Here is a 15,496-nt window from a genome sequence, read left to right as displayed (position 1 = left end):
AAAATCATTTTCCCCCATCAAAAAGTCAAAAGGAAATATTTTTTAATATGAAGAGTGGGTCAGATTTTATCATTGGTATCTTAAATTGCTACATGAGAGATTATACAAATAAATTTTGTCATATTTTAATAATGGGTATTAAATATGCACACCTATGTGCATGTTGGGAAGGGATTTACAGACTTGAAAAATATGTTTAAAAAGGGAGCTGTACTTATATAATAAAGCAATTAATAATAAAAAAGAAAATGCAATTAAAAATTACATGTAAAGCTTAAGAGGGTAAATGTTGATGAAGCATAGAAGTAATCTATACAAAGCAAATAATTTTGCTTTCTTCACCATTTGTGGGAAATGTATTCTTCCCTGCTTTTCCCACTTGGTTAGAGGTGGGGGCAAGATATTAATAGCAAGTACCTAGTTTTGACCCCACTACTTTGTCTTTTGGCAACATGCCATAAACCTCTTCTGAGTGGGCTTTTTTGTACTATGAATAGCATTTTTCCCAAGTAGAACTTTTTACAATACTACATCATTTATATTATTTCTATAGCTGAATATGAAGATGGTATGCTTCTGAGCCCATTGCTTTATAGGTGAATACATTTCCTGTTAATCATTGAATATTGTGCCTTTTTAGCTATTGACACAGGTGTTTTTTTGGCTGAAATATAAATATCCAATGAGCTTGGGAAATACTAACTTTAATAAAATACACAGAGGAAGTGTAACCAAGTATAGTAACAGCTGGAGAGAAATTAAGTGTATAGCTCTTAACTGTATAGGAACTGTTTGTTTGCCATATATTTGAAACACTTCCTTTATGAAACTGACTTTTTTTTAAGTCTTAGGAAAAATCAAGTATCCATATTTGTTTTTAGAACGATAGTTCAGTAATATTAACAACTCTGAAAGGAATTGCCAGTTCCTTCAAAATAGCAGCAAATATGAAGTAATAATTCAATTGTTTAAAACAGCGGTGCCCAACCTTTTTTGTTCCACACCTGGCAGTGGTGGCAGTGGGAAAAGGGATGGTTTCATGCATACAACCTAATCCTGCAGATGTGTAAATGGAATTTTGTGTGCTTGCCCACTGCTTGCATGATACAGTTCCCAATGGGTTGGGGACCCCTGGTTTAAGAGTTACTTTAAAAATACTAATGATTAGTAATTACTATTTAATAATTTAATTTTATTATTACAGATTACACTATGTCTGCATCCATTTAGGAAAAAACTTTCATGACAAACTCAAAAATAGATACTCTTACAATAAATCTTACAAATAATAAATAGGCAAACTATTTCAATGTTTTAAAAGTCAAGATAACATCCCAATAGATTCTTGATGTAGGTCTAGATTTAAAGCAATTAAAACCTGGTACAATTCTGCCCTCTTCTGGTGACAGTTAGATATTATTTAAATACAGGGAAAGCAGTTTCTATCTATACAGGTAGTCCTCAGCTTACAACCGCAATGAAGCCCAAAATTTATGTTGCTAAGTGAGAAATTTGTTAAGGGAGTCTCCCCCCATTATACGACTTTACTTGCCACAGTTATTAAGTCAATCATTGCAGTTGTTAAATTAGTAACACCATTGTTAAGTGAATCTCCCCATTGACTTTGCTTGTCAAAAGGTTGCAAAAAGTGATGACATGACTCTGGGACACTGCAGCCATCGTAAAATATGAGTCAGTTGTCAGGTGTGTGAATTTTTATCACATGACCATGGGGATGCTGCAATGGTCATAAGTGTGAAAAATGGTCATAGGTCGCTTTTTTTCAGTGCTGTTGTAACTTCAAACTGTCACTAAGCGGACAGTTGTAAGTTGAGGACTACCTCAACTTAAGGTTCAAAAGTATGACTGGGAAAACAAATTGATGTAGAATATTTCTACATTTTTCAAACATTTAAATATAAATGAAAGGTGCATAAGCCTTGCAACCCAGTAATGATGTTGAAATTATAGGTTGAGAAGTTACTAGGTTCCTTCAGTCATGGGAACACTAAACTCTAAACAGGTGCTATTACCTATATGATGCCTATGGCTGCCATCTTAAAATCATGTGCTCTGAACTATGTATTGCATTCAGGACACAACAAGTAGGTGTTTTTAAGTATTGTGGCATCAGTAGCAGATCATTTTCTATATATAATCCTTAAACTAAATATATGCACAAAAATTATTTAGATTTCTGCTTTGTTATGCTTCCTCAGAATTAAATTGACCTGATTTTTTGTTTGTTTTCTGTTCAGTAATGTTCTATGTAAATGATGGCAACATATAAAGTTAATATTCAATATTCAAAAGCGTAAGTTGCTATTTATTTAACTGTCATTGGCTAACAGCTTGTTTAACTGGTTCTTTATTTAAAGGGAATTCCAGTGAATCAGATGAAGACCAGAATAGTAGTAGTTCAGAAAACCAGTCTGTTCCCAGCACCAACAGGATGTTAGATTCCAAGGCACATGTCCATCAGATCAAAATAGATGTCATAAGGAAAGAATATGCCAAAAATACCCAGCGTTATAAGTACGATTCGCAGAGCACAGACACACAGAATTTCTCTTCTGAATCTAAACAGGAGACTGAATATGTAAGTATTTAAGTTTGTTATATACTTACTTGCTGTTATATACTTACTTGTTTACAAATATGTAAGCATTTGTTAAACAATATTATGTAGATAAAATACTGTTTAATAGTGTCATATACATCCATGTTTTCACTAGATCATTTTAAATGGATACACTTTACAGATTTATTAATTTGCTTATTTTATTTATTTAATTTGTATAGTCACCAATCTCATGCAGTGACTCCTGGCAATGAACACAGTTAAAAAAATAAAAGCAATAAAAATAATTGAAAAAGTTAAAATATACAGCCTGGATTTTACCCAATTTTTTGTGGCCATCAATATTATTAGAGTACTAATTTAATGGAATTGGAAGTTTTGTTTATAAATTTTACTCTGTTATTGTGTCATTATCCTATAGGTGATTTAAATATTTATTCTTATGGAATTACCCACCATTTATAGCTAAAGATTTATGTCATTACATTTATTTATTTTTATTCACCCTTTATTGTTTTTATAAATAATTTTAGATGGCAAACATACCTAATACATCTCCCTTCTTTTTTTTTCTCACTACAACAACAGTCCTGTTGTTTTGGCTAAGAGCAGTGATTAACCCAGTTGGCTTTCAAGCCCAAAGCAGGACTAGAACTCATAGTCTCCTATTTTTTAGCTTGGGGCCTTAACAATAGACCACATTAGCTTTAGTTTGAAGATGTCACCAAACAGCATCTTCAATTACATTTTGGTAAATATAAAAGTTCTAGTTGGAGAAAATATTGCAGTCATTTTAGAGAAGATGAAAGGAAAGTCTTTTCTTGATTTACTTCCTTAAAATATTTTATTTATTCATTATCTGTTGTTAGAGTTACATCCTGCCTTTTGTTCATAAGCTCCAGGAAGCATATGCAATGTTTCCTCCTTCCCTGTTTTTTCCCATAACAACTCCTGTGAGTTAAATTGGGTTAGCTAACGGAGAACTGGCCCAAAGTCAATCAGTGGCTTTTTGTGGTTGAAGGTAGTCTTGAAGCTGGGCCTCACCAAAGGAGATCCACCACAAATACCAAAGCTGTTGTCATTTGTGTTCCTTTACCTATTAAAAGTAGAAATTTTCTTCTTGGGTTTGTGAATAATGTCTCTTTAAAATAAGCAGACTAGTAACAGTTAGATAGACAAATGTTGTGATTCCTATTCCAGAAAATGTCTAGTAATTTCACAAGATGTAAACCTTTTAATAAAGTTATCATTTAGAAATTTAAAGGAGAATGTGTACATTCATCCGCTTTGATTAACTTGGTTGTTTTTATGGAGGTAATGGATCAATTCACTTTTATTCTTCCCAATAGGCAAGACTAATTATTAATAAATATAAAATTTCTTATTTCTTCTCTGTGAGCTTGCATCTCAAGCAGCAAATTCCAATGAGTATAGTGAATGTAAGATTCTGAATCAACTTTTGGCTGTCTATCAAAAGGTGTCTACTGCTCCTAAAGTCATGTCTGGCTTCATTAGTGATTGCTCTGCCATACTGAAATGCCTTTGGGCAAAATAACACATGAGGATGAAGTGGCTACTGTTTCTTGTTCCTTATGTGCAGTGTGCGAACAAAGTCTGCAGGCCAGCCGAGTTGTAGGAAATGTGAGCATAGAATACTGTGGTTCATGTACTGTTCTTGGCAGGAAATCTGCTTATCCCCCATGTCTATGCCAACAGGCGCACAAAACATTGCTGGATATTTCTTGGCTTTGCATCAAAACATTCATAGCTGATCTAGACACAGTGTTGTGTTGTTGAAAAGAAAAAAAAATTGCAGGAGAGACTACTCCAAAAGCCTACAGAAATAAAAATGTCTGAAAAAATGCGAAAAGTGTCTGTCTTGCTAATTCTATCATAAAAAGTCTCTCATTTTTCAGAGGCAGTCCATCGATGTTAGCTTTCAGAGTCTGTTTCCCTCTTGGACAGAAATAAAATAGGTAGAATAATTGAATTTCAATGCAATCACTTTTTAGCCAATGAAAGTACCCAAATTCTGAAATCAGAAGAATTCAATTGCATTGATTCAATTGCATTCAATTGATGTACCTTTATATGCAGGGGTGGGTTTCTCGCCCCGTTCCAACCGGTTCGGTTGGAACGGGGCCAGTGGCGGCCTCGTGCACGCGCACAGCGCACGGATGCGTACTAGCGTCTATGCGATGCTCCAGCTGCTCCTGGAGGATTGCGCAGGCGCTGTATGCATCCTGCGCATGCGTGGAAGCGCAGAACTCGTCAAAACCGGGTAAGGAGCGTGGGCGAGCGGGTGGGCCCTTCGCTGTTCCCGGAAGTTACTTACTTCCGGTTTCGCCGACCAACCGGTTCTCAGGGACCGCCGTGAACCGGTTGAAACCCACCCCTGTTTATATGTTTCCCGATATGAACTACAGTTGTATTTATGATAAGGGAGAGAGAAGAAGATGATAGAGAATGAGACAAAGGATGACTGCAGGCTCTCAAAAGACTTTATGTTACTGGAAATAATCATGCATCATGATTTGGAAAAAAGAATATTTCTTAGATGTCAGATTCACCCAAACTGTTCACAAGATTTTATCTAAAATTGCTATGGATTCTGTTTTCATAAACTTCAGGGGCTCTGGCTTCTGAGAAGATATGAGCAGGAATTGACTAAATATTTTATATTTCTAGGCTTAAGAAATTTCAAATTCAAAGATTTTAAGTCAGCAAATAGTTTATAAATCTTCAAAAGATAGTAAACATTTCATTTCAATTTTTTTTCAACCACAGAAGCTACAAAATTAGTTTCACAAATAAAATTGTAATATTTTGGAAAAAGTCAGTCCTCATGATTTACATATATGAGGAAAATAAGTTTTGTATTCAAGTTTCAGAAAAATAATGCTAATTCAAATGTTCTGGTGAAATGCTTCCACCTGTTCTTACAATGTTTTAGTGTTCCCAGTTTAAAAAAAATAAAGTATTTCCTAAATAATTTTATAATTATTATTTTATTATAATTTTATAAATAGGTAAGGTATTTCTAAAATAATTTTGTCCTTGGCCATTTTTTTCTGTGGGTTGGGTGGAAATAAGTCCCCTCCCTTCCTCCCTCCCAGCAAGGCAAAAAATTACTACAAAAGTGAATTTTTGTTAGACATGCCATATTTTTGCGATAGGATTGGCTAATGGCTGCTGAGGAAAAAAAGCAATAAAATGTCTCTTTCAAGTTTAGTTCAAATCTATCTTCCACAGCCTCAATTGCCCAATCTAACCTATAGGCCTAATAGTTTCTTGCTTTCTTCCATCTAAGTACTGCTACTTAATTCTGACATTAACAATGTTCAGAGCAATAAGTACACTATTGTTCCATTTGAAATTTTCTGGCTTTATAAATCAGTAAAATTTGCTTTTAAAGGAATTGTGAAATAGCAACACAATAGAAGAGCTTGAAATGAGTGCACATTCAAGTAATTGTCAACATATTACCACAGTTCAGGGGTGGGTGCCTGCCAGTTCTAACCTCTTCTATAGAAGAGGTTCCACAAATCTACAATGCCGTTTAGAACCGGTTCCAGCTCCCTCCCCCCGCCCATCCACACATCATCAAGATGAAGAGCGAGAGGATGAATTCTGTGATTTGAAGTTCACAAGTCTTAAAGGCTGTCACGTTTGAACACTCCTGAGTTTTCTTTTCTAAAGGGTTAGGGGTCAAGGGTCTTGTAACTTGACAGCTTTAAGACTTGCGTCCTTCAAATGCCAGAGTTCCTCAGCCAACATGACTGGAGGAGGAATTCTGGGAGTTGAAGTCCACAAGTCTTAAAGCTGTCAAGTTTGAACATCCCTGGGTTTTTTTCTAAAGGGTTAGGAGTGCAAAGATCTTGTAACTTGACAGCTTTAAGACTTGCGTCCTTCAAATGCCAGAATTCCTCAGTCAACATGACTGGAGGAGGAATTCTGGGAGTTGAAGTCCACAATTCTTAAAGCTGTCAAGTTTGAACATCCCTGGGTTTTTTTCTAAAGGGTTAGGGGTGCAAGGGTCTTATAACTTGACAGCTTTAAAACTTGCATCCTTCAAATGCCAGAATTTCTAAGCCAACATTTTGGTTGCTAAGCAAGAGCATTGTTAAGTGAGTTTCACCACATTTTACAAGTTGGCCACTCCCATCCAGTCACATGGCTGGCAAGCCACTCCCACAAACCAGGCAGCACCTACAGAAGAGGTTCTAAAAAAATTTGAAACCCACCACTGCCACAATTGTGGTCCAAAATCCAGTTGTAATATTTCAGTCATAAGTCAAAGTAGCGAAGTTATTGGACCAGTTTATTTTAAACATTTTTGTGATGTTTGTTAAGTTAAATAAACTTTCCCCCCCCCCAAATGGGCACTGTTTGCCAAAAAGACAGTCACATGATTGCAGAATTTGCAACCAGTCACAAAGGCTAATCATTTGCCAGGTGGCTGGAATACAGTCATCAGGGAGTATAGCATGACAGCTGGATATGCTTTATAAACCACAATACCCATTCTGAAGCCATCATAACTGAACAGTCATAAGATAACCAGTCGTAAGTTGATTACTACCTTCCCTCACAAATGAAGGAAGAAAGACGAACGTCAGATTTAAATGCTCAATATTGCAAGGCATAAGGCCAAACCTCAGTAAAATAAGCAAAAGGAACATGTGGGTGTGTGTATGTGTGTACACGTGCACGTGTGTGCATGTATATATATACATACCCTTTCTATTGGTTTGTTGGGGTTTGTTTTTCTTTTCTATCATTGAGTTTCCAAATGCACATGAAAATCAAAAGTCTGGACCCTCTAGATCAGTGGTCTCCAACCTTGGCAACTTTAAGACCTGTGGACTTCAACTCCCAGAGTTCCTCAGCCAGCTTTGCTCTCTGAGGAACTCTGGGAGTTGAAGTCCACAGGTCTTAAAGTTCCCAAGGTTGGAGACCACTGCTCTAGATGAAATATTGCTAAGCCGAAGTAATATTAATAGCATCCATTATTTCCAGCTGTGATAGATGGGTTTGATAGAACTTGTGATTCAACAACATCCAAAAAAACTATACATTATAAATACACACGGGACTTCCCCTCCACAAATACCATTAAAAGCTGGAGTTTTTATTGCTTTTTTAAATTCATATAACTACAAGATATGAAAACATATTTAAACAAAAAGGTTTTATTAATGTAAGAATTCTGCAGTAATAACAGGCTGTGTTCTTGGTCTTCAAATTTCGGTAAATTGTCTCATCCACTACTTCTGAAGTGGATGAGATAATCCATCAGTTTCCACAGCATAGACACAATATCAAATATGTTTCCAAATAACTTTGGGCAAAACCATCAGACACAGGTGGCTTATAGTTCCCATCCAAGACATATCAAAATGCATGAATTGTACAATGAGTAAGAACACATGAGGGGATGGAAAAGAAGAAAAAGTTTAATGTATGCAAAAAATGAGAAGGTGAAGGCTAAGGAATTATTCTAAATAAGATTTTGACATGAATTTAAGGACAATAGGGAATGTTCCTATGTTCTCCCAGGTTGCACTATCTCATAAAATTCATGAGCCTCATTCCCAACTCACATTTTTACAAAATCACATGTAGTTGTAGTAGGAGCTTTTAGAAGTTTGTTTTAAAAATGTTAGGTTTGTTTAGGATCCAAGTCTTGAATCTAAGAAAGAGGTGTATACCATTTTTTTTTTTGGAAAATAAGACACACTTTAGTTTTGGGGGAAGAAAACAAGAAAAACAATTCTGCCTCTGCCTACCAGCATCCATCACTATTCATCTGGCTAGTGTCCTTACAGCAAATAGCAAACAACTGGGTCACCTTCATGATATTATCGCAGCCTGATTCAGCAGGAGCAGCTGATCAGCCTCCTGGAATACCTCCAATCAGCTATTCCAGGCTGCAGGGATTGCCATAGATCATAGGTACCTCCATGCATCGTGTTTTCAGCCTCCAAACACTCCGTTTCAGACCCATTCTAGGTTGTGGGGATCACCAGAGCAATCACCGAATCTGTGTTTTGTGTTTTTGGCCTTTGCACATCATGCTTTCAGCCTCCCGTTTTGGGCCTCTGCACGTCATGATTTTGGGCGGTTCCAGGCAGTGAGGATTGCTGCTGCTGCCGCCGATTCTTGCTGCCTGGAATTGCCAGAAAACACGATGTGCAAATTTCAGTAATCTAATCCATTGGTCAGAAGAAAGAATGAGGATTGGGCCATATCCTCACAATAATGCATTTTACCCAGTTAATTTCTGTTTGAGAGTACACGTAGATTGGGACCATAAAAAAAAAAGTAAAGTAGCCAGATTCTTAATGTATATGTATGACAGTGTTATCTTCAAAATTTAACTTTTTAAAATCTTTCTTGTGTGATTCTTGCTATTTTATATACACTTGCATATTCTTTATAATAGAATAAAATGAATCAACTAGAATGCCAAGATCCCTTCTATATATATTATTCTATGTTCGAACATACAAGTAATTGTTAATTTATAAAAATAAATTGAAATTGACAGGGTCCTTGTCGAAGAGAGATGGAAGACACATTAAACAATCTGAAGATTCTGAATGTTTTAAGTCCAAGAGGATTGCATATTCCAAACTGTGACAAGAAGGGATTTTATAAGAAAAAGCAGGTGAGATGAACTATTTAGTACTGTATTTCCATTTCTTCTTGCAGGTGCAAATCCATTACCATGTAATCATCAGTAAGCAACAACAAAGAAGAATTCATGTTCATTTCCTGTTTTTTTAAATGCAAAATAAATTGGCAATAGTTTAAAGCACTTTTTGGCCTAGATCTAAAGTAACATGTCAAGTCTGGTTGTTTTTATTTGCTATTATTAATAACAGAATAAACTTCCAACATGCAGTTATGTGAAAAAGTACTGCACGCTTTATGGTTTATGATATTTTTTGGATTGGCCATTGATTTTATGATATTTTATGCTAACTGCTATGTAAATATTGTTATATTTAAATATACTGGTAGTTTTTTGCTATAAGGCGATCAGCCTGGATATTTCTACTTTTTACCCGAGATGCCTCTGATAAGCTGTAGCCCTTCCACTTGATTAAGTATTGGAGTTGTCTCCTGTGGCACCTCATATGAAAGACTCGTTGCAGCTCATAATGGGTTTGGCCCCCTATAACCACAGGGTCTGGGGGCTCCCAGGGTAGTAATCTCAGAGTGGATCTGGCCACGGGATTTAAGAGGCTACTATGGAACACTGGGTGTATCTTCCCCAGCAGTTGAGGCAGTTTCAATTGCATTGTGACTGGGTTGATGATCTTTACTATGGGGAATGGTTCCATAAATTTTGGCCCCAGTTTCTTGATAGGGAGTTTTAACCTCAGATATTTTGTGGAGAGGTAAACTTCTCTCCCACCCGGAATGACCGTTGCGGTGCTTGGTATTTGCTTTTTCTTATAGGTTCATGCCACTTTAGCTAGCAACTTTTTTGACATTTTCCCAGGTTGCTTTTAGCATTGACATCCAATCAGTCAAGCTGACTGAGATGGGAGGATCCCTTGGATACTCTGGCATTGGAACAAAGTCCATGCCGCTCAGTACTTCAAGTGGTGTGAGTCCTGTGCTACTGTGAACAGCATTATTGTACGCAATCTTAGCAAAAGATAGGTCTGCCCAATTGGACTGCTGATAGTTCACATAGCATCTCAGGTACGGCTCTACCATGGTGTTCAGTCTCTCTGCCCCTCCCCCCCACATTGATGCTCAGATGAAAAGCTGAGCTAAGACCCTGGGATGACCCAACAGACTGCAGGAACTCCCTCCAGAACTTAGCCGTGGACGCCTCTGTCTGAGATAATTCTTTGAGGTATTCCATGCAGGTGCTAGATGTGCTTCAGGAACAGTTTGGGCAGCTTGTGAGTTGATGGTAGTCCACTGCAAGGTATGAAGTGTGCCTGTTTGGAGAACAGGTCTATTACAGTCCAAATCATCGTGTTTCCCCCACTTTTTGGCAACTCTACTATAAAGTCCATTGCGATCTCTCATGGCCTTGTTGGCTCTGTTACTGGTTGCAGCAGTCCGGGTTTTTTTTCCCAGCCCTCCTCCAAGGCCCTGCCAGCCAACACTGTACGGGTGACAGTGTCCTAAGGAGGCCCACCCTGTGGGATCTTATCGGCTGTTGGGAGGTATGCAGCAGTAGGCAGCCTCGCAAATATGCTGGTCCTGAGCCATATAGGGCTTTAAAGGTAATGACTCAACACCTTGAATTGCGTTCGGAGACCAATTGGCAACCAGTGAAGCTTGCAGAGGATAGGTGTAATATGGGTGTATCTCGGTACACCCAATATTGCTCACGCGGCTGCATTCTGGACTAGCTGTAGTCTCCAAATGCTTTTCAGGGGTAGCCCCATGTAGAGCGCATTGCAATAATCCAGCCTTGAGGTGACAAGGGTGTGACTGACTGTTTGAAGTGCACCCCGATCCAAGTAGGGCTGCAATTGATGCACCAGGCGAACCTGGTCAAAGGCCCCCCTGGTCACAGCCGACAAGTGGTATTCCAGTGTCAGCCGTAAATCCAGGAGGACCCCCAAATTGCGAGCCCTCTCTGAGGGGTGTAAGTTTTCACCCCCCAGGATCAAGGATGGACTGTCCGAACTGTCCTTCAGGGGCAGCATCCACAGCCACTCGGTCTTGTCGGGATTGAGCACGAGAGAAAGATATAGTTTGTGTGCGCACATCGCATTGATTCCTCTTAAGCCGTGTTTCTCAACCTTGGCAAATGCTGGCTGGGGAATTCTAGGAGTTGAAGTCCAGACATCTTCAAATTGCCAAGATTGAGAAACACTGCTCTAAAGTCTACACACAGTCTCATAGTTCTGTCTTTTTTCTCTTTGAAGAGGACTGGTGCCTCAACCCGTGGCTTGGCAGGCTCGATGAACCCTCGTGCTAGGTTTTTGTCTACCCTATATTGCCAAAAGTATTCGCTCCCAACTGAGTCTGATTATGTGGATGGGTGAGCGAATACTTTTGGCAATATAATGTATGTATTTGCACATTTCTTGCATTTCCTAGGGCATAATGGCATAGAGTTTGGGTTTGGTAGTTTTGCCCTGGGGATGATTTTGATGGCGCAATCTGCCTCACAATGAGGGGGTGCAGAATGTTGCACTTGATCTTGCTGAATACTTCTGTGAGGTCCTGATATTCCCCTGGGATCTGTTCAGTCTCTGGGGTTTCATTGGATGTGGCTGCCAGATGTTTTGGTGGGCTCTTTTGGGAGGTTCCCTTCATGGGTGGTGTTTCTGCTTGTTGGTGTGGAAGGGGTTGGGGCCCCTTTTCTATCCTAAGTGTGCAGGTATCCCCTTGCCACCAGATGGTCGGTCCCCACATGTCTAGCCAGGAGAGTCCCAGTATGACTGCATCTGTCATTTTGGGGACTATTATGAATCGAATTACTTCCCAGTGATCCACTAGTTCTAGTCTCGCTGGTTCAGTCAGGTGGGTGGCATAGGCTTCTCCCATTAGGGACCTGTGGAACTGTTCAAACTAGATTGGGTGGACCAGTGTTTTTGCTCTGATCCCCAGTTTCAGGACTGTGGTCAGGTTGATCAAGCATCTAATGCAGCCTGAGTTTATTAGGACTGAAAATCCCCCTGGCTTCCTCTTTTTGGGGCTGTGAGGCATATTGGAAAAAGGAAAGGGTGAATTGGTCCTCTCACCATTGGGTCATTTTCGCTCGTGTCATCACTGTCATAGGATTCTGGTGACTAGTCATTGCTTCCTGGGATCTTCCCTCCCCCTTTGTCTGTGTCGGGAGAGACCTCTGCTGCCTGGAGGGCCTTCCGGGATGCATGGGTGGCCCATTCTAGTATGACTTGGTTGGTGGCTCTGACCTTGGCAGCAGGGTTGGGGTCATGCATGTGGATACTGTGTGGCCCACCCCCCGCATCTGTAGCATTTCAGTGGACTTTGAGGGGGGGGCTGGTTTCAGGGCCCTCTGTGTTTCTGTGGGTCCCCATCGGCCGGGCAATTTCAAGTTGAGTTGACCTCTCTCTTTCATGTCTGGTGGCTTTCTCATGTTGTTAGTGTGCAATCCACCATCAACTTTTATTGCTACTTGGAACCACTCAGAGAGTCGGTTTGGGATTTCATGGTAGGCAGTTTCTTGAGCAATCTGCTGGTCCAGACTTGTTCTGAAAAAATACATTAACAGATGCTGTAGTAAAGGAGCCTTTCAATGACTCTCCTAAATCCATGGATGTGCTCTTTGATGGGGCAGCCCCTTTGCTTTAGGTTGCTGAGCTCATCTTCTGCATACAGGTCCTCCTCCACCTCCTCAAATCTGGCCTCTAAGCAGTCATAGGAAGTCATTACACCTTGAAGTTGAGGGGCTCCTGTTGTGTAGGGCTGCTAGCCATTCCCTTGCTTCTCCCTCTAGTCCCTCTATGATGGTATTCACCATAGCTCTGGGGGATGGGTAGAGGGGCCCATAGCATTCTAGGTAGATATCAGCTGAATCAAGGAACAGAGCTAACTGGTCTGAGTCCCCTGAATCGGAGCGGGTCATTCAGCCCTGCTTCTCCCACCTCCTGTCAGCCTCTGTATGCTTGCACTTGATATGGCTGGCCATCTTCCTCACCTCTAGTTCAGAGAGAGGAAGGGGTTGTCTACCCTGGGCAGACTGCCTGCTGCATGGGAGAGGCACTGGCTGTGGTTTCCAGCTCCTTCTCCTTCTGTTGGGTGGAGGAGGAGGGCTGCACTGCAGTCTGCATCTCCTTCTTTCAACAGGGTCGGATTTCCCTCCCCTCTCTTTTGGGTGGCATAATTATGAAGGGTGGTCCAGTCAAAATCCTCCCTCAGTTGCTCTATCGCATTCCCCCGGGATTCCACCTTGGGCTTTGGGAACCTAGCTTGTTCCCAGTCCCACATTCATCCTTGCCAGCTCACTCAGGACCCTTCCCTTTTCCTGGGCATTGGGGTAAGGGAACTCAACTTCAGCTGCTTTGGGGGCTAATTTCCACCAGTACTCATCCCTTCTTGCTTCTGCCACTGGGACAGGCATCTCAGCTTTGATATCTGGATCTTTGCTGTTTGGAGCTGGCTGCACTCCTCCAGTTGCAGTCAGGCTTTCTTCAGATAGTGCGTCTTCTGCCATTGTTGCTTGATTTTTCCCCAAGCACTCCAAATATTGGGGGAGTGCTTGGAGAGCCCGGGATTCAGGAGACCTGGTCAGGTCTCCAAAAGATGCCCTAATTAATTTACGAGCCTTGAGACAAAGTTCAAAAGAAATCCAATCATTTATTAGGAGCGACATTTTGGCGATACCTGTCATAGAGTCAGATCTAATTTCCGGTTAATGGTTGCTGACCCATACCCCTGTGTCTCCCCTCTCCTCAGTCTGTGTCGTAAATCACATCTAGCAATGAAGTGTTGCAGCAGGTTGTAAACTTTGCCTCACACGCCTGCTGTAGAAATCTGAGATCCGACCCTGGTCGAAGGTATGCATGGAATTCTCCCTCCCTTTCTTTCAATGTCAACTTGATAATAAGCATGGAAACACTTTACAAGTTGACACCCAAATCATCACATGCTTCACAGATAGATTCAGACAGTATGGCCTAAATTCTTCAGCTGGAAATCTTCTGACATACTTATTGTACTGATTCCCAGTCAAGTAGAAATTGCTCTCGTCACTGAAGATGACCTTGGCCCACTGTTCTTTGGTCCACTTGGCATACTTCTTGGCCCACGCATGTTGATGAGAGCAGTGAGCGTCTGTGAGCAAAGGTTTACTTCGAGCCCTGCAGCCTTTGAGCCCTCTGACAAACAGTCTGTGACACACTGTGCTTGTTCAACTTTTACATCACATGTTTCAACCCAAATTCTTGTAATCTGAGGTTAGGTGAGCTTCCTGTCAGCCATCAAAATGTATTGCAGAGCCCGATCTTGTCATCTTGTCGACTTTCTTGGTCTTCCAGAGCGGAACCTGTCATCAACTGAACCAGTTATTTGGTATTTTTTGATCACTCTGCTCACTGTGGTGCGATGGCATTTCACTCTCTTGGCTATTTCTGTACAGGAGTAACCCTCGAAGTACAAAGATGCAATGCCGCTGCTCAATACTGGTGAAAGCAAAGGCCTTCATCCTTGACCGCAGCCAGAGCTCAATTAAATTTCTCTATGCTTTTCATGCCTATTTATAGTAAGAGAAAATGACAACATTGATTGGTTCATAGATTTAGCCTCTGTGCCTTTTGATTGGTCAGCCAAAGTTCACTGCTGATTGGCTGCTTTCAATCCTAACATTCTCAAAAATTCAAGTTGTGTTTGTTTTAACACATAAACTCACTCAAAACCTTAAAAAGACTTTGGTTATATTAATAAAAATTATGCATCTCAATCCGACTACAGAAATTTTCATCAAAGTACTAATTTTGTGGGGTTTCTATGAGTGAAAAGTTGATTAAACATATAAATACAGATTAAAACTGAAAGTGTGCAGGACTTTTTCACGCAGCTGTAAGTCACAGATCAGTAGAGCCAGTGCCCTTCAGTTTAAAAAAGGCAGCAGCTCTCTAAAGAAAATTTTAAAAAAGCAAAAAAAAAAAAAAAGACAGCAAATATTGCTATCAATATATGACTGTACTAGGTCAATACTTTGAATTATAAATAGCTGCCTGAGAGTGGCTAGAAAAAGTGGGTTGGGTTATGTTACAGATGGCAACTTCAGCAACTCCATGTATCATTCCTTTTTATTCTACAGAATATCACTTCTAAAATCTAGCTCATGGAAATGACATGCAAGGAACTTTTATTTCGTAGTAATACTGGCATTTCATCTGGATCAGCCCTTGAGGTTGTGACGTTTCTGACAAATGTGAATTATTACAGCTATCAGTGCCATTGTTA

The 15,496-nt window shown here is 40.0% G+C and overlaps 1 protein-coding gene across 1 annotated transcript in view; it reads left to right on the top strand.

Annotated features, from left to right (window-relative positions):
* IGFBP3 (insulin like growth factor binding protein 3) overlaps window positions 1-15,496 on the top strand; it is a 34,279-nt gene that overhangs the window by 4,372 nt on the left and 14,411 nt on the right. Inside the window, exons 2-3 of the mRNA XM_032237792.1 lie at window positions 2,379-2,599; window positions 9,132-9,251. Coding sequence (XP_032093683.1) covers window positions 2,379-2,599; window positions 9,132-9,251 — 341 coding nt within the window. The remainder of the gene's footprint in view (window positions 1-2,378; window positions 2,600-9,131; window positions 9,252-15,496) is intronic.

The sequence above is a fragment of the Thamnophis elegans genome, chromosome Z, assembly GCF_009769535.1.
Source record: "Thamnophis elegans isolate rThaEle1 chromosome Z, rThaEle1.pri, whole genome shotgun sequence".
NCBI lineage: Eukaryota > Metazoa > Chordata > Lepidosauria > Squamata > Colubridae > Thamnophis > Thamnophis elegans.
The sequence above is the reverse complement of the archived record's forward strand: the minus strand, read 5'-3'. Positions and strand labels throughout refer to the sequence as shown.